The 25,078-nt window shown below is 45.4% G+C and overlaps 1 protein-coding gene across 3 annotated transcripts; it reads right to left on the reverse strand.

The window, feature by feature from the left end:
- Window positions 1-6,242: 6,242 nt before the first annotated feature.
- On the reverse strand, window positions 6,243-23,716 carry WDR25 (WD repeat domain 25). 3 transcript variants are annotated; one of them, XR_013639466.1, is made up of 7 exons: window positions 22,167-23,716; window positions 18,522-18,669; window positions 17,690-17,820; window positions 16,450-16,620; window positions 12,303-12,443; window positions 7,355-7,631; window positions 6,243-6,308 (listed from the first exon to the last, which is right to left on the reverse strand). XR_013639466.1 is itself a non-coding variant. In XM_078870410.1 (7 exons), the coding sequence occupies exons 2-7, from the start codon at window positions 23,010-23,012 to the stop codon at window positions 7,407-7,409; spliced, it is 1,662 nt and encodes a 553-aa protein (XP_078726536.1). In that variant the 5' UTR covers window positions 23,013-23,029; window positions 23,502-23,716; the 3' UTR covers window positions 6,530-7,406. The 3 variants fall into 3 exon arrangements, 2 of the variants coding, with proteins under 2 accessions (XP_078726536.1, XP_078726535.1); XM_078870410.1 differs by lacking the exon at window positions 6,243-6,308 and having other exon boundaries at window positions 6,530-7,631; window positions 22,167-23,029; window positions 23,502-23,716; XM_078870409.1 differs by lacking the exon at window positions 6,243-6,308 and having other exon boundaries at window positions 6,530-7,631.
- Between the last annotated feature and the right edge of the window lie 1,362 nt (window positions 23,717-25,078).

A 25,078-nucleotide genomic window follows, 5' to 3' on the forward strand; every position in this document is an offset into this window, starting at 1 on the left:
GGGTTTGTTCTCTGAAGCGTACAGGGGATAAGACGCCACGGTTAGCCATTCATAGATAGATGGGTCATGTGCAGTGAGGCAGCACCGATGAAGCCCGGCACGGGGGTAGGTGGCCAGCACCACGCCCGGCCGCCTTCGTCTCTCCAGTGGCGATGTTTACACACTGCACCAGGTACTTATTTGAGGCTGAGTCGACCTAGGGGAGTCCCAGGACCGGTTCAAATAATCGTCACTGGTGTTGGCCGAGAGCGGGAATCGAAGTCGGGCCGTTGGGTTTGTAGGGCAGCGCGCGAACTGCGACACGACATGCACACACACACACCCGTACAACAGCAATTTAAATTTAGATTTAAAGCTTTTGTGACTGCAGGGATTCATAAAATAATAGAACCAAGAAGAGCAATTTAAATCTGTGCAGCAGCTAATGCAACCGTATGTCCAGACACAGAAGCACACACTGTTACAAAATACTCTCAGCCGATACAATGTCACCTGTTTGCAAGAAATGCATAGCCTTGATTCATTTTATTTATTTCGCTTTCTTATCCACCGGAGAAGCAATGTCCATCAGACATCGTGATGCTGGCGTGTTACTTAAAGCGACCGAGTTCCCCGCTGTCTGGCAGCATTGATAAACGTCTACCTTAGGGACCGATGGAGAGCATGTGTACAAACACTCGATGCAATTACCATTCCGCTGGCTGACACGGTTAAAGAAATTCGACGAAACGCCATCGCTCGGCAAAATGGACATCTTTTTTTTTTCTCTCCAATAACACACACGGGCGCTGGAAACACATAATAAAAAATTACATGAATTACCATATAAACAACGGACGCTTTCGAGTTGCGTCGACGAGCATTAAAAAATGAAAATGCGGCATACAATGGGACTTGAATCCGCCACCACCAACCGCCACCACCAACCGCCACCACCAACCGCCACCACCAACCGCCACCTCCAACCGCCACCACCAACCGCCACCACCAACCGCCACCACCAACCGCCACCACCAACCGCCACCACCAACCGCCACCACCAACGGCCAACACCAACCGCCACCACCAACCGCCACCAACCACCCCCACCACGACACGAAACGCAGGCACAGAGCGAAATCACTCAATCAATCAATAGGCCTGTGTCTTGAGAGGCAATTCGTTTGCACCTTACGAGGTCAGCTGTAGGTTTTGCAGTGCCTAAAATGACTTAGTAGGCCAATCCTTGAGTGGCAATCCTTGCCACAGCAATTGCAAATGAATGCGGTGGCAGCTCCAGAGGTATTTATTGTTTTTTCTTTACATCGCTCCCTCTTGGTCTGCCAATCAGTGTGTATTTTCTTCTCGCCTCTCCTGAGGCCTGTTTTCACAGCCTGCTGCCAGCTGAGTCGGTCGCCGGCAGTTTTCTCCCAGTCACCTGGGTTGATGTCGCAGCTCTTAATGTCCCGTTTACAGACATCTTTGAAGTGCAGGACTGGGCGACCAGTGGCCCGTGTGCCTGATGCCACCTCGCCGTACAAGACATCCTTGGGTATTCTGCCATCCTGCACGTGGCGCACGTGTCCCAAGCCATCTCAGGCGCCTATGACTGAGTAGAGAGTACATGCTGGGAATGTTGGCCATGTTGAGGACTGATGTGTTGGGAATGCGATCTTGCCATCTGATACCGATGATGCGCCTGAGACATCAGAGGTGGAATGTATTTAGTCGATGTTCTTGATGGGCGTATGTTGTTCAGGACTAAGGACACAGGCCCGGTACACCTGTACTTTGGTGTTGAGCATTAGGGACTTGTTCTCCCACACTCTTTTGGTCAACCTGAACATCGCTGTAGACGCCTTCCCAATGCGCTTGTCAATCTCTGTGACAAGGGACAAATTGCAAGTGATGGTGGAACCCAAGTTGGTGAAGTCCTGAACGGCTTCCAGGGTGTAGCTGCCAATGTTTACGGAAGGGGTGTCTCTGACATCCTGGCCCATGACATTGGTCTTTTACAAACTGAATGTCAGGCCAAAGTTGTTGCAGGCATTGAGTGTCTGCAGACCTTGTTCTGTGTGAGCTGTCAGCGCGGCATCATCAGCGAATAGTTCTCTGATGAGGACTTTGCGGACTTTGGTTTTGGATCTGAGACGGCCAAGGTTGAAGAGTTTGCTATCAGATCTTGTATGGAGAAAGGCTCCCTCTTCTGCTGTCCCAAAGGCATGTATGAGCATAAGTGAGAAAAAGATGCCAAACAGTGTTGGGGCAAGCACGCACCCCTGCTTTACACCGCTGAGTATGGGAAATTCCTCTGAGGTGGTGCCGCTGTGCTGTATTGTTCCTTTCATGTTGTCATGGAAAGAGGAGATGACTGCCAGCAACTTCGGTGGGCAGCCGATCACTTTGAGGAGTTTGAAGAGGCCTCCCCTATTGATGAGGTCAAAGGCCTTTGTAAGATCAATGAATGCCAAGTACAAGGGCATTCTCTGTTCTCGACATTTCTCCTGTAGCTGACGCAAGAAGAGCATGTAAATCGTGGACCTTCCTGTTCTGAAGCCACACTGAGCCTCAGGATACGTCCTCTCAGCTGGTATCTGTAACCTGCTGAGGACCACTCGGGCAAAGGTTTTCCCCACGATGCTCAGCAGGGAGATGCCACGGTAGTTATTGCAGTCCCCACGGTCACCCTTGTTTTTATACAGGGTGATGATGTTGGAGTCTCTCATGTCTTGAGGCACTGCTCCTTCTTCCCAGCACTGGCAGAGAAGTTTGTGGAGTTTTGTGAGGATGGCGGGTTTCGCACATTTCAGTACCTCAGGTGTGATGCCGTCCTGTCCCGGGGACTTGCGGCTGGCTCGTGAGTTGATGGCGTTGTCAAAATCACTACATGGCAAGCTTTCAATTGTTTTCATTTCAACTCAACGCGAGGCCGGTACATAGCACCGATCACAGAATAAGAAGTGTGCGGGGGGGGGGGATAAATCCCGAAAGCAAAAGCCCCGAGATTGGCAAGGCAGGGTTTGGTTTGGGGAGTCTCCAGCAGACAAGTGAAAGATTATATGGGGTGGGGGAGGTAAGGGGGAAGATAACTAACATAAAAGGGAAGGGGGACGGGAAAGAGTGGGGGGGGGGATCACACATCAAGTTTTAAACACAACTCGAACACGCGTAGTAAGCACACAGCCATTGTGCGCGTGCGAAAAACCGTCAGCATTTCTTGATCAAGTGCACTGCGGTCCCCTTGTCCTGGGCTTGCTCTTGTCAGATCACGATCCAGAGACAAGACGACCACCGTGTACTTCTTCAGGAACTGCTGACAATAATTATATGTTTGCACAAAGGCTGTGTGCTTTATGTACCCATCTGTTGTTGTTGCTGTTGTTATTTTAACTGCATGGTTTTCCAGCCGGTGCTGTTTTTATTTGTATTCTGCTGCGATTGTTTTTTCCCCCATAGGCGGAGTTTGAGTTATATATTTGGGGTAAATGTGTCGTTAACCCGTCACCACCCGACATAGCCAATTAGTAAGGTTTGTCACGTAAACAAAACATGGCAATTGGTTATTAGTACAGCACTAACCGGTGTTGGAGAGTAAATCCACATTTACAATTCGAGTACGACGTTTAGTCAGTAATTACAACTAGCATCATCAGGCGACAGCCATATTTACTGAAACTAAAATAATAAAGGTGTCCAGTTTGGGGGGGGGGGGGGGCTTTCCCCTATTTTGCCCCCCCCCCCGCCACGCAAACTCCACCCATGTTTTTTCTCGTCATTTGCTGAATGGAATCACGCGGCATTCTCAACGCCCCATACGCTAGGTTGCCTGCCCGCCCGTGCACAGCAGTTGTGCCACGATTTAATTACTTAAGGTCCATTGAGTCCTGCATTGGTGGTGCTGGCCCTTTGGTGAGGGGGGGGGGGAGCCTGGGCAGAGATGACAGAATATATTTATCTAGACACATAAGTGATAGATTTAACACGTAGGCTTTGAACAATAAATAAGAGATGTAGCAAGATGACATAAGGGAGATAATGAGACAGATGTCAACAAGAGGCAATGATGGGGTTAGCATTCATGTTCACAGGCATTTCAATGTACTTTTGGTTCACCCCTAGAGTTTTCATGAATATAGGTCCACTTGAGCTACTTGTGGGTCAACGCTTTTGCTATTTTAGCTTTTATTTGTAGCACCACCACTGTCGTCTTGCCACTGTGGCCCATTCAAGGGACGGAAATCGCTGCGTTTTCCCCAGTAATTGAGATTATGTAAATCACAGAATTTGCACTGCGCCCGGACAAAGATCGTTTTCTGAAATGAGCATTAGCTCAGGGCACAGAGGTTCAGCCAACACGACTGCAAGGTCAGGCAACCCTCATAAAAGAGCAGTGCAGCATTGCAATGCGTTGCAGTGGCAGGATATATTGTGCCAATTATTTTTTTTCATTTTGCCTGCATAAAATCATAAACACTGGTATTTTATTCACACAAAAGCGCAGATATTCACACACAAAGATCCCACTTATTACAGCCTGCATGGACGACTGGGACGAGTGCTGTTAGCGAGCATCTACAGTGGTACCCCAGAGATCGAACTTAATTCGTTCCAGAAGGCCATTCGAACACCGATTTGTTCGAACAGCGAATTGATTTTCCCCATAAGAATGAATGTAAAATACATTAATTGGTCCCAGACACAAGAAATCGCTCATTATAAAGCATTTTACAAGTTTACAGTAATTACATGCATAAACGCATTACAAAAAATGGAATAAATATGGAATAAATGAAATAAATGAACATTGAACTTCACTTTACCTGTAGTAAGGAGAGTTTATGGCTTGAGTGGAAGGTGGTGAGGAGGAGGAGGTGGTGGTGTTATTGTTTGGGAGTCCCCTTCCATAATAACGTCAGGTAACTGCCCTTCTGGGGTTCTTTCTCTTTTGTGCCTCTTTTCTGCCACTAACTGTGAGTCACTTGAGCTCTTTCTGACTAAAAACTTATAGGTTTGTTTCTGCCTCCGTTTTAGGATGTTTCGAAAATGACACATTGTATTATCATTGGCTTATCACTACCACTAACCTTCTTAGGAGACATTGTGTATGGATAAACACCAAAAAACACTAAAGTAAAGGAAATCAACGAAAAAGTTAAGGAACGATGTTTTGCGGGTCTGCACTGGGTGAGAGCTACGTGTTAACTGAGCCTCTCACACGGCAAAACATTTGTCTGGGCAAGCGTCATGCACGCTGGCCATACGCGTCTCAGCCGTACAGGTTCTTTCAAGTCGCGATTGCCCATTCGACCTCCGAATTTCGTTCGGTTTCCGGGGCAACATTTTTTCGGAAATATCGTTCGAACACCGATTTGTTCGAGTTCTGGTGCATTCGATCTCCGAGGTTCTACTGTATTAAGACCGGTCCGGAATGGCACTTCAGGATGCCCATGGACTCAGCGTCCCTGGCTGCTCTTAAGAGTTGGTTGGTGCTGCTCCAGCTGCCCTCACTGTCGCTGGAGATCGTTGTTCATGATGGGTCACGGTTGCTTGTTCCCAGGCTGTCCAATGAGCTTTACAATATTTATAGAATTGAACCTCTGCAACAAGCGGCAAATACGCTACCGCTGGGCCACTGTGCCACCTCCCTTAAGTTGACCCCCAGGGGGAGGTCAAGGAAAGTTCAGATATAATTAGCCAAAAATGCTAATCAAGCCCCGGAATGAAAACAAAGCATTTGCCAATAACACTGCTTTAAAAGGGAACCATGCATGACGTTTTGGGCAACAGCCCTTCTTCATAGGATGTCGCATATTATTTATATATTTTTTGTATTTTAAGGCAGTGTTAGTGACAAATGTGTTTCGTTGTTTTTTGTTCTTTGCGCTTGTGCACCACTGCCAACGCAGCAGGAGCATCACTAAATAATTAGGTTGAATCAAAATGAGGTCACCATGTTCAATAGTGCAATGTGCCAACTACTGTGCACAGTGCTATGCAACAAAGACAAAGATCCCCCGCATAGCCTTAACAGACTGTTGGGGCAAGTGCTGTTAGCGAGCACATATGAAGGCTGGCACAGCACACGAGGGGGTGGGTGGCCAGCACCACGCCCGGCCGCCTTTGTCTCCACAGTGGCGATATTTACACACTGCATCAGGTACTCATTTGAGGCTGATGGACCTAGGGGAGGCCTAAGACTGATTCAAATAATCGTCACGTGCACAGAAATATACATGGTGTAAGAAACCTACCCTTGGAGACCATCACATATTCTGTGCAGCCGATCCTTCTGTCATCATCCATCCCCTAACGGCTTCACAATCGTTATCCTAAAGCAGTGAAACAATAACATTAAACCAGCAGCATCCAACACAATAGCATCCATCTGTTCACTCAGCTTGCAGATTAGCACATGGTCGGAGCATTTATTACAAGCTACTTTTTGTAGCAAATGTACCTATCCAGGAATACATCTTAGCAATAATAATCTAATCAATGATCTGCTTGTCAGCACGCATAATTCACAAAGAACCTTAAATAATGAGTTAAATACGTTTATTCATGAAATTGGCAACATGTAAGATTGCATTTCACTTGTAGACACTTGTTCAGATATTGCTTGTAAACATATCAGGATTACTTCTGAAATGCAACAAAGTCGGGAAATCTTGAACGCAAGGATCTCAGATTGCTCATCATCACTTTCATGCCCCGTTCGTATGCGCCGTCACCGTTCCGCCTTTATCCGTGTGGGCACTTTCCACCTCTTCCCGCAGCATGGCACAGAAGGCCAAAAGTGCCCAACGAGAAGGAGCTTTCCAGAGCTCCCTCTGGTGGAGGCTCTTCCACCAGCGGTGGATTGAGAAATAAATTGCAGGTCTGCACCTTTGCCCATTCTTTCCAAAGCATCGCGCACTATGCACATTTAAATGTGACGCTTCGTTGGCATGAATCCTGCGTTTTGTTTGTTTCAGCTTTGGAGCCGTAAAAAAAGTTGAATTAATCGGGCGTGATGTCGAACACGAATGTAAACGAAAACACCTCGAACTGGTGGAATGTCTGAAAGTTTCCAATTGTATATTTGCCAACAGAGGCAATTGGTGTCAGAGCTGTAAATTAAATCTCGTTGGGTAGTACTATGGCAGAGCGTCCAACTAGCTTCAGAACGTCACAGGTGTCAAATTCTTTATCCAGAACAGCCTCACGGAGGCTCAGGACTCTCCTTCAGGTCGGGTTCTGCATTGGGATGTTCGGCCAATTTCACACACAGGATGAGCTTGTAGTTGTCGGGAAAAAACCCACGGTCCACGCAAGAGGACAACACTCAGGCAGCGCTCCGCATGGATAAAAACAAACAAATAAATAAAGAATTCACCGCTGCCCCGCCATCCGTCCGGCTGCCTCCCTCCCTCTCTCTCGCCACCGTCTCAGTTCCAGACGCGAACACCGCCATCCCATCCGGCGGTGGCGAGCGTGCGGGGCAGCACGGGGTGGAAGGTGGCGCCCAGGCAGGGCCCGCCGGCGTGCGCCGCCAGCGACGCCAGCAGGCGCCCCGAGCGTGGGCAGTAGAAGCGAGCGGAACCGTCGGCGCTGCCCGTGCCCAGCAGGGAGCCATCGCGAGAGTACTCGCATGCCACGCCGTAGCCCTCCACCTGGCACGCGACGGGCGAGAATGCAAATGTTGTATTATGCGGTTGCGTTGTGGCGCCTCCGCGGTCTGTGTTTTCGGGTAGCGCCCCACGTGTCGTTGTTCGGCTCGATGTCCGCGCGCTTCGCTCCATCTTCAGGTCTGCTCTGCCGATGAAATCGTGCCGACGAAGACAAACGCATGCTGGAGAGCAGCACCTTCGGCTACCGAAGCTCCAAGCGCATGGAGCCAAATGTCGAACGCCGCGCTGAACAACGCGCGGTGCGACCAGAAAACCCGCCGGGGGGAGGACGCAAAGTGTTGCTTTTAATTGACAAATGTTTTAACGTGTCTTTTTAGTAACACTTTCTCACGTTGAAAGCGTTATTCAATTAGATATGTCTGTCCATCCATAACAGGGGGAAAGTGATAACGCTCCTAAAGGCTCATTCATTATGCACCTAGTTTATCCACCCTGGAGGAATGATGGAACGAGTTGAGCCACACATCTAGAATTTGACACCCGTGACCTTCTGAAGTTAGTTGGGTGCTCTGCCGCAGTGCCACCCAAACAGATTTCATTCGTAGATTCGACACCAAATGCCTCTGTTGGCAAATATACAATTGGCAACTTTCAGACATTCCACCACTTCGAGGTGTTTTCCTTTACATTCGTGTGGGACTGCACGCCCAATGAAATCAACTGAATTATTTTATTTATTTTATTTCATATGGCCCCAAACTCAACAGAAACGCAAACACAAGATTGAAGCCAAAAAGGCGTCACATTTAATATTCCCAGTGCGCGATACTTTCTAAACGAATGCGTAAAGGTTCAACTCTTCAATGACTAGCTCATGCCACTGCTGGCGGAATGGCCTCCTTCCATGCTGGCCAGGAATTGTGGAGGAAGGTGGGAGTACCCACAGTTTACCCCATCACAAGCAACCTGCTATCACCGACTGTGGTGTAATCTATTTATACTTCAAGGCGGACCAGAGGTCACAAACGGGTTTTGATTCCTTACCCGTACCCGTACCCGGCCGCACCAGGGCCGCAAACGGGTACCCGTACCCGGCCGTACCCGTACCCTACCCGTACCCGGCCGGGTACGGGTAGGGTACGGGTTTCGGGTACCTGATTGCGACCTCTGGGATGAAGCCATGTTGCAGGCGCGGGTGGGTTGATTCTAGGAACTTGAATTGTGAGAAGAGACAAGACGTTGGGAAATGAGTGACAAACGGTTACTCACCAGTGACTCACGGTCTACCCGTACCCGGCCGCACCAGGGTCGCAAATGGGTACCCGTACCCGGCCGTACCCGTACCCGGCCGGGTACGGGTAGGGTACGGGTATCGGGTACCCGTTGCGACCTCTGAGGCGGACAGACATTTAAGATATTTGGGGATTGTTTCAAGTGAATCGAACCGACAACCTCTGGACTGCAAGTCCATTACTCTAACCGTATAGACGAAGGCAACACCCTAGAATTGTTGCACGCTGCTATAATTTGGATGAATGAATTACATTTTTTGGTCCATTTCACATTTATGTCAAGCAATCAGCAATTTAATTTGTGGTAACATTGTAAGAACTTTGGCCCTTGCCTAGTTCTTTAGGTATCATGAACAAGTGGAAAATTATATCACGTGACTATATATACACAGTGGTCCAAAAGTGAGGACATGGGGTGATTATGTTTATTTTAACAACTCACATAAAGCGATTTCATTTATTTTAACAAATATTCAAGCTGCCTTCCATGAACATTAATGCATGCATGAATTCTCTTTTGACATAAATGCAGGACTTAAAAAAAGAAGATTACAGCTGCCTTCTTTTGCATACATAAAAACGGATTGAACTCGTTCGTCATTAGTCACTTAAAATTCCATTTGTAAATGTCACCTGAAAAGGAAGAAATATATATATATATGTATATGTTAATAATGATAATAGATCAAATATTAACTTAAACAATTAAATGTTTTAATGCCAGCATTAAAAGAAATAAAATAACTCGATAGTGCCCTGACTTTTGGGTCACACTGTGTATTTATATTTCAAAAGTCTACCAAGCCACAATTTAATTCTCTTAAAAGGCTTATTTTTCAAAGGGCAAAATCTATTTCCCCCAAGCCAAGTGCAAGACTTTAATGAATATTTAATTTCCTTTTGGATGAGCGCGTAATCCTCTTTTTCAGCTCCACTAAAATGTGGAGCCACCCTTGAATGGCAACGACCCTCGCAATTCTTGGAACCGCTTAAACCATTCGGATCATCGCAACACTTCTCTAGCAGCCTACAACAGAAGTAAAGTGGCGCGTGCAGCAGCAGCATCAGCAGCGACAACAAAAAAACAATTGTATATTTTCGTGTGCATTTACAATTCTTATTTTACATATTACATTTCACTGCAGGGGGTAACACAATTAGGCAAGCGGGACTCTGCGGCGGAGGCGGGCGAGGGTAGGGCGGGGGGAGTCGGAGCGAGCCAGAGAGCCTGGGAGGATGACACAGAACTGTTCTCTTGCGTACGAAGGGAGCCATCAATCACGACGGTAGCCAGAATAACCGAGCACCCAAAGTCCCTGTCGCGCCCATCCGTCACGCTAATGGCAGTGGCGGCTTTCTTAATCACGGGGCTCATCGCGCGGCTCACGAGAGCTTCCGAGTTTCCGAGCGTCTCCCGTGTCCCCGCGCGGGCGAGGGGTGTACAAGGGCTATCTTGTGCCCTTCGCTCTCCGCCTCCCACCGTCTTCTCAACCTGCACCCCCCCCCAACCCCCCCCGCCCCCTTTCTGTACTCAACCATGTGCGTTAAAAAACGTTCAGACCCAACCCCATCAACCTCGTGAAAATTAAACCTCCCCCAGCAACACCCACCACTCTACGCCTTAGTGGTGCTGCGGTTGACCTAATGCGTGCAAATGCCGATTCTGCGTGGCGTGTGCGTCTGTTTTTAATTTGTTTGGTTGCTGGTTTACTGTTGTGCACGTATAAATCATAACAAACAAACTAAATTCTTCTTCATAAACACTAACATCGAAATAAAAAGTTGCTGCAGTTTTTCCGCTGTGTAGCTCTATGCTGTACTTGAACATCTCCAGAAAAAAGAGCTCTTCAGATTCCTCCAGTGGAAATAAATAATCTGATTCTGCTATTGGGTTATACCATGCGTTATTCAGTACGATGTCTCATGTGTCTCTCAGACATTCAGGAAAAATCCGAAACACATCAGAGAAAATATACAGCCCTTTGTCAATCCACTAATGGATGAAGGCCACCACCACCCCAAGCCATGTTGGTTACGGGGGTTGTTCAACCGTCATGCAGGTCAGTCTGGGTTGGCAGGACCAGATCTATAGTGCTCTATAATTAAGAATATAATTATGTTTCTCCACAATGTTTCTTTTATTTGTCAGTTTTTTATTTCATTTTAATCATGTAGAGTATGAAATATAATATTACTTTCAATGTAAATTATCTTTATTTATAATATGAATGGTAAGTTATGAAGGGTTTATAGTGTGAAATTGTAAGTTACTAAGGGTAGGAACGCATTCTCATGCACTAATGTTCTAAGTTATTCAATATACGAAGTTTCATTATCCGGGCGAAGCTCAAGGAACCCATAGACTTCGTACATCGAGCTATTACTGTACACGCACAAGTACTGAAGTTTTACGTAAACAAAAAACAAAACGCGGGAAAAATATAAGTTGTTATGGTCACCGACAGAGGCAAAGAGGTCCTTAAAGAATATTCCCAAAGCGATGGTTTAAAGGCAGACTGTGCAATCCATTAAAAGTGGCTGACCGTGACAACGGCAACATGACAGCGCTGGGTGACAGCCCGTCGCGCGATAACTACCTCCAGCGCACCTGGGCCTCGTCAATCACTCTTACTCATTTCTGGCGAGAATGATTCTCATTAAAGATAAGAGGCCGCACGTCCCACGCCTGCCATCGAGTATCTATCAGTTTGTGCGGCTGCATCCTGGCCCGCGCTAAAGACCTGTCCAGTTCAATTAAAATTTAAATACCTGCTCAGCCGGCTTGCTAATATGTTAAGCCAAGCATGGCAAGTATGCATCCTTGACACCAAATTGCCAGCAAATTATTAGAAAAGACGTGGCCGAGGTAGCGTTGGAATACTAAGCAGGGGATTATTACCGGGCTTGTTGTGATTTTGACCGAGTCTGAAATTAGTTTTTTTATTCATTTATGAATGAATTGGGTGATAAAAAAATACAGTTGGTTATCTTCATTAATTGGTGATTTCTGGTGAATTGTCGTTTATTTGGTATATGTAAATGCCTATGGTCAACTGATACATGCATCTTGATGTTGTGTGTAATTTGTACAATACTTATGCAAATTGTATGCAAATAGTGTGATATGTAAATTAAACATATTGGCTAATGGCATAAAAAAGTCAAATGAGAAAAAAAATATGGGCGATGATATAAATGAGAGAGTAAAGACGACACCAGAATAATCAACTGCAGAATTAAATTGCAGCCAGCGTAGCGTGACAATTCACCAAACGCACTTAACACAATCATACAAATTACAGCAACGCAGTAGAAATGTCTTCACGCAGAAAAGAGACTCGCAAGGAACACCGATGTCCCTTTCGCCAAATTCACCTTGCCCTTTGACCTACGACCCCCACACCCCAGCCAGAGAACTAACCGTGTGGCCTTCGAAGCGCTTCTTCTTGTCCATGCTGTACGGTCGCTGCGCGGAGAACACCGCGATGTAGTTGCCGTTGGTTTGCGCCGCAAACACCGGCTCGCGCGGGTGGAGGCAGAGGCTGGGACACGTGTATCTTTCCTGTCAGAATCAAAATATGTATTTATACTGGATGGATCCCATGAGCTATGAAGTTGCTTTTTTCACAGATGTTCACCTAACCCCTGTCCACACAGGCCAGGCCAGGGGTAAGGTGGGGGGGGGATAGTTCAGGAAACATCACCATTCTTAACAACAAGAGATGCCAACACATTACTCCGGCTCTTTGATCATTGCACTGGCTTCCTGCAAAATGCAGCATTGATGTTGAAATTGTGCATTCTACCTACAGTTCATTATTGATTACACTGGTCAACAAAAAAAAAAAAAATTCTCGCCTGGACTTTTGCAGCTGTTTTAGACTAATTTCAGGGTGCTGATTCCAAATCTGATCTCAGATTTGCTCAATCACATCTCATTTTTATGCTATCGGCATAACCCATTTTCATTGATTTTACCCGAAATTAATTCTGTCACTTATGATTGCAAGTTGTTGCGAGTCAGTGACTGCTTTAGTGTTAAAATATGGTGCTGTATTTTTAGGATAGTGTGTTTATATTATCATTTTATGTAGATATTCACATTTATTTAATTTTTTTCTTCTGCAGTTTTTATTGAAAATGCAATATTTTATATCTCAAAAACCTGGTGTGATAGACAAAATCTGATGCCAGATTTGGAATCAGCACCCCAAAATTACCTTAAAACCGTTGAAATACCTTATGCCAGAAAAAGTGTGTTGACCAGTGTTATCCATGGCTGAATGACTCTGCCTTCTCGACAGACCTGTTCTCCACCTGAAGACGGCTGCTTGCGTTGTGGCCGAAACGTCGTGAGAATTATTTTATTATGTTTTATTTTTATTATTTTATTATTTTATTATTTTCCTTCTACGTGACTTTACCGAAAGAACCAAGAAGATGAATCCCTGCAGTCACGAAAGCTTTAAATCGAAAGCCACAGACACGTCAGAAAGTGAGCTGTGTGTATGTTGAACTTCTGTCACACATACGTCGTCAAGCGTGCTAATCGGAGGCGCTCGCCTGCCTCTGGAACTCTGTTCCAGATCACATCAGGATTGCTGGGACAGGAATGCTGACACAAACACATCTTTTAAATAATTGTATTTAAACATGTTTGAGTTGGTTAAACACGTAGGTTTTCGCGACCAATATCATCCATAATAGAGGTGTTTTTGGGTTAGATCGCGTAAATATATAAATGTGTCGTTAAAACCCGCCACCACCCAACACAGCCAACTAGTAAGGGCTGTCACGTAAACAGAACGTGCCAATTCGTCACTAGTACAGCACACCGGTGTGTTGGAGAGCCAAGCCACAACATTGACAATCTGAGTATGACGTTTTGCCAGTAATTACAACTAGCTTCATCAGGCAACAGCCAGATTTATGGAGATGTCCACCTGTTTTAAAAACACCTCTATTATGGATGTTTGAGTTAGCTTATCCATGAGTTGGACTGATTGGCCACTGGCATTTTTCGAGATTCTATTGGATTGTAAAGTTCCTTGTAATGGTCTTCCTGAAGAGCACTCTATAACAGCAATGTATATTGTGTTAATGGATCAACAATAACATTTGCATCGTTTACAATGCCCATTTGAACAGCTAACGCTGATATTTTGGCCTATGATTAGAATTAAAAAAAAAGTGATTTTTTTTCCTTAGAGGTCGACAATCAATATAATCAATTCATTGAAAATGGAACATCAACTGCATATATAATTAACAAAATGGATAATATAATAAATTCAATTACATGTATGAAGGGTTAAGTGCTTACATCAACATTTAATGGAAAAATTCTTATTACATTTTGACACGTTATTAAAGTATTTGCACGACGGGGCTGCCTCAACAGCTATAAATCCTCGATGAAACTACATTCATCTTTTGATGGATTTACAGCTACATACATTTTAAGATGGAAAAATAGCAGTGAAATGTTATCCTCATATATACGGAAGGCCTTCTCAATCATACGAGCTAGGGCAAGCCCCCCACTCCACACACCAATAAGTCATGTGACAGTCAACCATTGCACACTACCATTATTGATTAACTTCAGGTTAAGCTCATGAATGTTTGCAGAATAACAGGCTTTTTTTCAATAGAAGGCTTATATAATGATTTTTAAAAAGGCTTTACCCTTTCTGGCAAAAATATAGGTGTTAAGATGTTAAACAACAAATTATAAGGCATCTAAAGTCTGCATTAACCACCCGTACCTTTGGTAAACATACAAACAACTATGCTTTGATAATGTATATTGTCCTCGCAATTGATTGGCCTACACCAGAGGCAGCCTCCTTGATGGCTTTGTCTCACCGGTTGCTAGACCTAAGAGCCCCGAAAGGCGAACGGCAAAAGGGCGCTGCAAATTCCAAAGCATTCATATATTGGGTTAAGTAGTTTTATATGCTGGACCCGTTTTGTCATAAAGGGTAAAAGCCTCACTTATTTTTTTATCATCTTAATACCAGAAAAAGGGTCATGGAGATAGAAGGTATATATATATAGCTTGGTTAAACTCATCTAGAGAGACAAATGCCCTCCCTGGTGACTCTTCATTCTAATTAGCATCGGCCCGAGGTGTCATGACAACAGTGTTTGGTAAAGCAGGGTGGACAGCGTATTCCTGTTATTCACCTCATTTAAATCTTACTCGGTCTCCGTGCCTCTATTGCGCGGGCCAGCTATACAACCATACAAAGACCTTGATCATAGTTGATTAATTATTTATGTAAAACAATCTCAATACATTCATCAATAGCAATGCCTTCAAATCGTTATGTGCTATAATGCCGATTACATTTTTTTCCCTTTTAAGGCCACAGTGTTATTAACAAATGTGTTGATTTTTTGGGTTAATGTGTGCGTGTGCACCACTGCCAAGGCAGCGGCATCATCAAATAATGTGCTTGTTTATTTTCAGATCGATTTAAAATTAGAGATGACATCAATATACAAAACCTTTACTTTCTGATGTTAGAGCTTATTATACAGTCCGTTCTCTGATGTACAGCATGCGCAGCAATGCTGCCCTGTGTGGATTTCTGGGAGGCAGTAAAAATCTAAAGACTGACTGACACCCAAGTGCTGAATTTTCAAGTCCAATCCTTAGGCCCACCACTGTTGCAGCTGAACATTTAAACATATCATTAATGTGCACCAATTGACACTCAATCTGTAATTGAATGGAGAAGATGGGCAAACGAGAAAAATAAACTGTCACAATTTCCCACTCACGATTAAATTCAGGAAACAAATTTTTTTAAAGCATTGTTTCAAATCACGTGAGTTAATCACATGTAACATATATGAATTTAAATAATAATTCATTCTTGCACATGTGATTGATGGAAATATCGCGAGCGTAAGGATCGTGTTTACGTCACCACACTGGTCAGTGAAGGGCGAGTGAAGGTAGGGAGAACAGGAGTGCAGTACAACGTTCGATTTTGCTGCCCTACCTTCTGCTGCTAGCCACATAGCCTGGCAGCCTATAACCACCTGATGCAGAGAGTGGTCACCCAGCTCAGCACTATCCAGCTGCTGACGTGGCCTAGTGGTAGTACATTGTTGCAGGTTCATGGTTCAAATCCAGTGGCAAACCTGATTCATACTGCGAGTGTATTCATAAATATACGCAGTGTCTGATTCACGGTGGACATAATCGGTCCTGTGCTGTCATTTGCAAGAATGGGCCATTTTGTGCCGGTGTCATGGTCCAAATTTCCAAATAAAAAAAAAATTACCCGCAAATGACTCAACTTGAATGTACGTATCAATCATCATCCCCGACTGCAGAAACTTAGCAAGACCTTGCGAAAGTGAGGCTTTCCTGGGTATACAGGTGCAAATAATAAAAAAAATAAAAGCTGCTTAGCTTCCAAGGTCTGATGAGATTGGGGGAAATTTTAGACGATTTCATCATGAAAGCTGAAAATAAAAACCGCTTGCATATATATACACCGCTGTTATATCGAGTGCATCAGGTGTAATGAGGTACGGTGAAGGGCACGCACGTGGAAGATCTGGTTAGAGATGCGCGCGCCTGTGCCGAGATCCCAGGCGAGGAGCGTACGGTCAGGCGAGTCGCGGCTGACAGCGTCCGTGCTGGAGATGAACTCGTCGCCTCCGCGCAGAAACAGCATGGCTAGCACCTGCTGGCAGGGCGCGCGGAACTCGCGTAGTGCCTATGAGTGAAACACATCAACAGCAGCGGTCGTCAGCATTTTGTCAAAGAGTACACAGTACGTATAGCCCCGGGATTAATCTCTCATCGATTATTTTTGCTGGTAAACTGGAGTAGGTGGCACGTTTCTGGTAGACGCAGACAAGGAGAGAGAGGAATACTGGCTGTGGTGTGCTGGGTGCGGAAACATTTTCTAGATCACTCAACCAAACAAACCTGGCTGATATTGGGGTTGACGTGAAAGGATAAAAAGGGCAACTCTACTCCAAACTTTTGGACAATGGGAAATAAGCCATTAAATGTGCTCTCCTAAATGTATATCTTTCATGGGTTTGCAAGGACACTTACCCTCCAACTTAAAAAAGGCAGCTGAGACAACCTCTGGAGAATCCAAATGACATTCACTCTGACCTATTTTATTATTTTAGTAATTGAAAATCATCTTGATTATGTTAATCAGCTAAAGTATGTTCTGGGACAAAAAAAACTATTCTCACCTTGCAACAATTACGGATTGTTCTTATGTATTCCCAAAGCCCTCTCCACAACTCTCCAGCCCGCCGAGACTACTGATGAAATTCGGGAGATTAATTTTCTCACAGAGCGTGGATCCCAACGCTGGCCCACACGTAACCTCGACGCACCAGCTTAATTGTGTGGTTATCTCAACTCTGCAGCCACCACCAAAATCCCGGAATGTTAAAATAGAAGTGACTGTATTGTCATTTTTATTCAATGGAGGCTAGCGAATGCAACGAAGATGGACCGGTATTTAATTGTGTTTTGCAAAGCATTAATGCCATTATTGATCTTTGAGATTGGATAAAGCGAAGCAGGGAATTGGAAGTAGAGGAACAACAATGATTTGGAAAATATTGAAATTGACTTGCAAATAGTATTGACAATTTAAGAGGAATGAATGAAAAAGCCAAAGATAAAAAATAAACAGACACATGTGCCCTTGTGATAAGGAAGAAGAGGGATAAAAAAATACTGGGTTCAAAAAGTATGACTCAAACCCATGCTTAGTGTGCATATGCAATGAAACATGGGATGGGATCTGCCAGTACCTTGCAGGTCCTTAAGTCCCAGGCTTTTGCTGCAGAGCTGAAGCCTCCTGAGATAAACAGGTTCGGCTGGCAGGGGTGCAAGGCCAAACACATGATTTGCGAGCCATGGTCAATCCTGGCCATCACCTGACCTACGAAACACAACGGAGCACAGAGCGTGATTGAATTTTGTGAAAACAAAAGTAAACAGTGCAATTATGAATGCCCGGAGCAACAATATGAAATGAGGTGCATAGTCATTATACCTTGAAAAACATATCCCAAATTTCTAATCACAAGACCTTCAAAGCAACTTTGAACCATTTCTGAGTACACGCTGCTCAGGACCAAATGGAAGAATCTGTTTATAAATGTTCTATGCAAATGTATTACATCTGGAAATAGATACAAACGTTTTATTATCTAGTCCATATTTTTATTTTCCTTTTAAAGCACAAGTAAATTAGTCTGCCTTGTGGCACAGGGAATTCTCAACCTAATTATCAGGCGAGCCGGTAATTATTCACCACGCACCTTTACATCAGCCGCACCTAGTGTACACAACAAAGGCTCATTCCGAACAGCGTGCTTCAGCTGCACCGAACCTCACAAAAATAATATTCAGGGCCTACCTTGGCTCCTCCCACCCTCAATCAGAATATATACAAGGACTGTTTTCTTGGAATTTCTCTCACTTGATACAGCTATCGTGCTGTGACGGATCCACCTGAAGACGGAAGCTTGCGTTGCCTCCGAAACGTCGTGATTTTTATTTTATTTTAATTTAACTTTTATTAATTTTAATTTTTTATCTACGTGACTTTACCGAAAAAACCTAAGAATAATTATTCACCAGTCTCCACGTCGCTCAGGCAGGTGGCAGAGTCAAACCCGCCGGTGAGGACACGGCCACCGCACGGCATCCAGAGTGCAGAGCGCACCGCCGCAGTGTGGTGCCGCAGGGTCTGCACGCACAGCCCATGACCCACACCATCCCACACCTGTGCACACCACACCACAACCTCGGTCATGTCACCTCAATCAAGTGTTTAAAAACAGGTGCCGTTATGCACAGGGGCCGTTATGTACACAACCCCACATACCACGCAATCCCACACCTATATTTCGTGTAGGTTGTATTTTTTGTCGTGGTTGCCGAGTTTTGCGATACATGTTATGGGAAATGATGCATTGCTGATCATTTTTCAAGACCCCCTTAGGAGACTTTTCAGTTCTGTCCCGGTTAAATGTGCATTAACGAAATCCAAATTGCCAGCCGAGTCTGGTAACAGCGATAAAAATGTAAAAAATATAAATTAAATTCAAACTGGTTCGGTGGAAATAATAAAATAAAAATAACCAAGTTCATGCCATTCTCAAACCACTAATGGATGAAGGCCTCCCCATGCCATGTTTTTAATGAAGGTGTTTTGACCCAAGCTTTACCAGAATGGTCAATTCGAGTTGGTAAAGGGGTGGGGAGGGTAGGACCAGTCCTCATATCCCTTGCCACTGTTGTTAGTCATGGCCAGGAATCCCTCTATAGCCGATGTGAGGGCAGGACCAGCCCAGATATCCCTTGCCAATGTTGTTAGTCATGGCCAGGAATGCAGATGTAGTGTAATAGCGCCGAATGTTGTCCAAAAACGGCAACTGCAGTGGACGAGCAGTACATACGCCGTGAGCATATACACTGTTGTGTCGGCAGGGCGGAGGAACTGGGGCAAGGGTCATGGAAGACCCTATCTAAAAGCCCCTGGAACCTGCTAGTGGGTTCGAGAAGGGAGGCGCGGCCAGGGCGGAGCCAGGCCACACCGGGTAGCATAAAAGCGGCTGAGAGCGGGAGCTCGTGGCTGCCGGTTCTGGGAGTGAACTCGTCTCGTCGTCGCTGTCGTCTTCGCCGCCTTCATCGCTCCCGTCTTTGCTAGATATTGCGCGGCCGGATAGTTGTTGGCTGTCTTGGCCGGCGCCATCAGTGTTACACGGTCAGGGTTGTGTTAAGGCTAGGCTAGACGACTAGGGAGAGAGCGAGGGCGAACCTGTGAAGGTGTTAATAAAGAAGGTGCTCCTAAAAAACTTTGTCTCCCGCTCCGCTGACATTACACAACTATAGCCAATGAGTTAATGCACAGCATGCTAACCGTTATACCACCCCAAAAACAAAAGACAAAGATAAATACAACGATCCCCCATATAGCCTTAACAGACTGTTCGGGCAAGTGCTGTTAGCGAGCACCTATGAAGGCCGGAACGGCAAACGAGGGGTTTGATGGCCAGTACGACACCCGACCGCCTTTGTCTCCCCAGTGGCAATGATTACACACCACACCAGGTACTTATTTGAGGTGCTATGGAGTGATACTAATAATAACAGATAGGTGTGGAGCCACTCAATATCAAAGAGCACATTGGGATGCGTACATAATATACTGGCCCCCTGCCAAGAGTCACTGTCGAGGCATATCCGGAGGTAATTAAACAGAGAATAACATGAAACTCTCAAAATGTCATTCGTCGCGTGTCCAATTTGCACCGCACGCTTCTTTTTAATTGCCACTGCGTTTGCACAGAAAGTAGTTAAATTGAAGCTAACACAGATTAATGCGTTTCTCCCTTGGCAACCGGTGAGCCACTGAAAAGTGGCATAGCAAGCTGGCTCCATCCAATTACAATGGCCAGGTTTGCGCACCTTATGTAAATTGTATTATATAAGACGGTCGACATCACAGGTGCCATTTGACTACATCAAACATGAGCGTTTGTTAAGTCAGCTAAAGAGCCAAGCGGGTTGAATATTTACATTAGTAAAAATTGTCATTTAAACGTGGAATTAGGTCTTGGAAAAAGGCAGTATGGAGCAAACTACCCTGTTCACGAAATCTTTTTTGTGTACTTTTTCAATCACCTAAATCAACTTGGAACAAAAAAAACTCAACACATGAGTCAAAAACACTGCCTTAACCCTTAAATGGGTAAACGCATATGTACTTGATGATATTTTGTGCAATCATCCATCTTCATAGCCCATCTCTCTGACCCCGATGTTCTATGAAGCAGGAATATTGCCCAAAACGTCGCCACCATTTAAGGTAGTTTTATGGACGAAAGTGTTGAATTGTTTTTGTACTCGCACTTGTGCACAATAATTTGCTTAAATTAATTCGCAGAATTCTGGCCACCTTTTCGATGAGCATTGGCTGATTGCAGCAGACGGTGTCAATTGGTGCTCAATGAAAGACACTCGTTTCAATGTCTAATCAATAATAACGTGCGATGCAATTACTGATTGGCGTGATGTTCAGCATGTACTGCAACACATTCCTGCGGAGGGAACTGGTAGGAACGTTGGGTTGCTCGGTCAATGGCCAGGGTCAACGGCGGCGTGGTGTATTCCGCAAATATGCCCGACTGTGACGGCGGGCACAAGCCGGCGTGAGTAGGTTAAACGTTGATTTTATAAGGGCTCCACGGGGTGACCAGCCCCTCCCCACCCAGCCCCACCCCTCCCACCCCTCACCCAGCCCCTCCCTCCCCACCCAACCCCTCCCCACCCTCCCCTCTCCACCCAGCCCCAACCCCTCCCATTTTTTGATGCACGACGGACGGACACAATAATCCCCTGTGGGCTGGTGTAACCAGGAGGTTCCTACCAGAATAACGTTTGCATAAGCGACATTGTGAAGTCTCTTCCGTCAAACGACAGCATTCCAGCATTCACAATTAAACGCATTTGCACCGCCATCTGGTGGTAAACGTCGAAAACGGTAAAAGGATTTAAAAACATTTTAGACATAAATATTTTGAGGCTACAGAAACTAAACTATTTTTTTTATTTTACCAGCTAAGGCCCACTGAGCTATTGATATGCATATGGGCATTGGAGAAAATAAATAAATTGTTGTACTGGACTTCAATTCTCCTATGTGTATGCGTCCTGATATCACCAACTTGCGCTGACAAGTGCGGTCTAGAGACGCTGGTGCATGGTAGTACAACAAACCTAATGAGATCGGACTAATTTCAGCGATCTGTTGGTCACAGGCGTATGGGACCGTCCATAAATGACGTCACGCGACGATTTTTTGACCCCCCCCCCCTTCGTCATACGACGTCACAAAAAGTCAGACCCCCCCCTCAAATGACGTCACAAAGCTCTGCCCCCCCCCCAAAATGCTTCAAATCGCTTTAAACTATTGTCATTGTAGTGCGTATTTAATATGGCGCTGCACTTTGATGTTGTAGATTTTTATTTATTAGAAAGTCCATTTAGTTAAGTAGAACGTGTTGTCTATATTTATTTAAAGTTGCGCATTTTGATGTGACGGCACATTTCTCAACCCCCCTCCCCCTCGTCACACATCGTCCCAAACGTCTGACCCCCCCCCCCACCTAGGTGCGTGACGTCATTTATGGACGGCCCCTATATACACGGGGGGGAGGGTCCAATTCAAAGCCTTCAAATGTATCGTGCACAGCGATGGATTACTGCGTGAAACACCTTGACAGTTTTGTCCATGGAGGCGGTCAACAGCAGGTGGCTCTGGGTCCTTACTGGGCACCAACGAAGGGCATTCACCGCCCCACCGTGGCCGGCCAGCTCCATGTAGATCCGGCTTGTCAACTGCGTGCCCGAATACTTGCAGTCCAGGTAAGGGGCAACCACTGGCGAGATGCCCCTGATGAGTGCTCTGTGGTCAGCTGCACCACTGCTCGTCTTTTGGGCTCGTCCGCCGTCAATTCCACCGAACTCACCTTGGCCAATACCAATACCACCACCATCACCACCGGTGTTTCCATCTTGAGAACCACCCCCATGGTCTGCAGCGTCACCAGCATCTCCACATCTCTGTCTTTTCGACACGTACGGTCTAATTGCCCCGAAAAGTGGCGAGGCTCCGGGCGAAGGCAATTCAGGTGGCCGCGTGTCCTGCTCGCTGAGCCTTTGTCTCTTTGGTACGTATGGCCTGAGAGGGCCAACATTGATGGTTTTCCCCTTGAAGGAGTGCTCCGACCCATGGGTTCTCTGCTCAGAAGTTGCCTGCTTTTTTGCAAAAAGTGGCCAAGGAGTCGGAGATGAGGTCCAGGGCTTGGGTGCCTCAATGTGCTGTGCCCAGGTGTTCACAGTGCTGAGAGGGGTCAGTCCCAACCAGCTGATGTTGCTGCTGCTGCTGGCAGTTCCACTTTTCGTGGCAATGACACCCTCACCGCCGTGGGATGTGCTCTCAGCAATGACTTGAGGACTTGATGACGCCTTCTGCGCGTGCTTTGATGTCCTACCACACTCACCTGCATCATATTCCTCTGCGTCCGAATCGGAGTCACCGTACGCCAAAAGTGCCTTCATTACGTGGCTTTCTAGCTCTTGCAAACAAAAAAATAATCAAAATTTTAGTTTCAAATCAGAAACTTTCCTAAATGCTGGCTGGGTTGAGATGCCCCCTGCTGAGCTTGCAGGGCTTGGGCGATACCAATGGACACAACTGCCACAAGGCAATGCGTGGCATTATGATGATAAATGACTGGTGGTTAAAGTTTATGCTACAGCCAGTGGATTGTGAAAGGTGCCTTTAGTTTAAAATAGTATCTTACCAAGCCATTATCGCATTTCAATTGCACTACAGTAATTGTTATAAAAGGGCATTGGATACATTACTGTTTATACAACGTGTATTTTGTTAGTAACCACTAATACAGCTCAGCACGAAGAAAATATCGCAATCGTAATGTCATCTCCATACATTAAAGATTCTAATACTGTATTGCTGCGGCCTACGCGGGCGTTCGAGGCCTACGCTCTTGCCTAGCGCCACTGGCCGTTCTAGGACGAGCTCACCCAGGGGCGCACACGTCCCGTTGACCGGCGCTGGGGTGTACGGCGCAGACTTGTGCCGACTTTTCACTGCTTCCCGAGGGTTGCATCAACGGGGTCAGAGGCGAGCAAAAGGTGGACGAGACGCAGACGTCGTCTAGCGTGTGTGGGAAGCAGTTTTAGCAACAGAATTGCGACACGAACTTGTCCGCACCGATAACCACGGTGAGAGATTAGAACGCGGCTCCCTAGCGCTCTCTAGCGTCCACTAACTTCGTCTTTCCTAAGGCTGCTGATGCACAGACAACTACAATTTCACATTCAGGTGGTAAAGCCAGTGTATCGCTGTGATGGATGTCTCCTTCATATTTGTGGATCGGGGCATACGTTGTTACCGTCTGTTCTGGATGACCAGAGTCGCACACTGCTGGAGAGTTTTTAATTTTCTAATTTGTGCATCAGGTACCCCCGCACCTATTGCCATGATTTGTGCGGATGCGATTTAGGGTGGACCATGAGATTCGAAGATCATACTCAGGGATCTTCTGCGTTGGATCTTCCACAAAGTAATTGTTTGTGAATTATTTTGAACTGGCAAATCCATGCATTATTTTTCTATCTCATAAATGCACCCACCACACTCACAAATGCACACGCACCACTCACCTCAGCGTGCCAATCAATCCAGTGTTTGGCAGATTTGAATCAGACCAAAAATGAGAGATGCAGACACACGGAAGATCAAAACCAGTTCCAGAGAATCAGGAACAGGCTAGTGTTAAAGAGACGTGATTTTTGATGAATACACAAACTCCATTTCTGCAAAGAGTGAAAAAGGCTGTGTATAGGCTGGGAACATTAAGTGAGGTCAACAATGGGGAGATCTGAGTTTCTGTTGGGAAATAATAGTTTGTGGTGCATTAAAATTACTTCAAATGTTTCAGAGCCATTAACACGGTTGGCTACTTCAGTGCAAAATAAGTTGTACATACATACAATATGGTCTAACCATCATAAATCTATCCACAACCCCCCTTTTCAGAACTAGGTGTGAATGTTGACTAAAACAATGTTTGATAAGGCACCCTTGTGGAATAATTGCAAGCAAATTGAACAATAATATTATACACTTTGTTGCAATTATTAAAGAGAGATGTAAAATGCTGCCTTCAGTTTGTTGGGATTTCAATTACTGCATCGGTTGTGGAGTTTCTGAGGCCGTTACACTGTCCAGTGGTAACGTTTTCCACTTGTTGCAGAGCTTCCTGGGTAAATAAGTGTAAAAATAAAGAATACATCTAGAGTTTAACTAGGCATACAATGATCATCAATAAATGTGAATTCTAAGTGTGGAGATTTGTATAAACCCACTGCATGCAGATTCCAAGTGCGATTTATTATAGACATAACAGCAACATCGGTTAATTAAGACACACTTTGTGGTAACATCGTTATATTTTAACAATATTTTACATCATATAAATTCTACATGTTTTTTACTTCAAAAAGTGTATTTGAAAATGAAAGTGGCCTCTTGAAACATGCTGCACAAGAACTGAACTCTATAGTAAAAACATAAATGGGAAATTAATTGCACGCAC

This window comes from Lampetra fluviatilis, chromosome 30, assembly GCF_964198595.1.
Source record: "Lampetra fluviatilis chromosome 30, kcLamFluv1.1, whole genome shotgun sequence".
NCBI classification, from domain to species: Eukaryota; Metazoa; Chordata; class Hyperoartia; order Petromyzontiformes; family Petromyzontidae; genus Lampetra; species Lampetra fluviatilis.

Excerpts from the sequence above, each read along its gene's own strand:
- WDR25 (XM_078870410.1), bottom strand. The coding sequence starts at position 23,012 with ATGAAGGCACTTTTGGCGTACGGTGACTCCGATTCGGACGCAGAGGAA. Across the intron at positions 18,670-22,166 it reads CCATGGACAAAACTGTCAAG|GTGTGGGATGGTGTGGGTCA; the intron begins GTGTTTCACGCA and ends TGGTGTGCACAG. Across the intron at positions 17,821-18,521 it reads CCTGAGCGACGTGGAGACTG|GTCAGGTGATGGCCAGGATT; the intron begins GTGAATAATTAT and ends TGTGTTTCGTAG.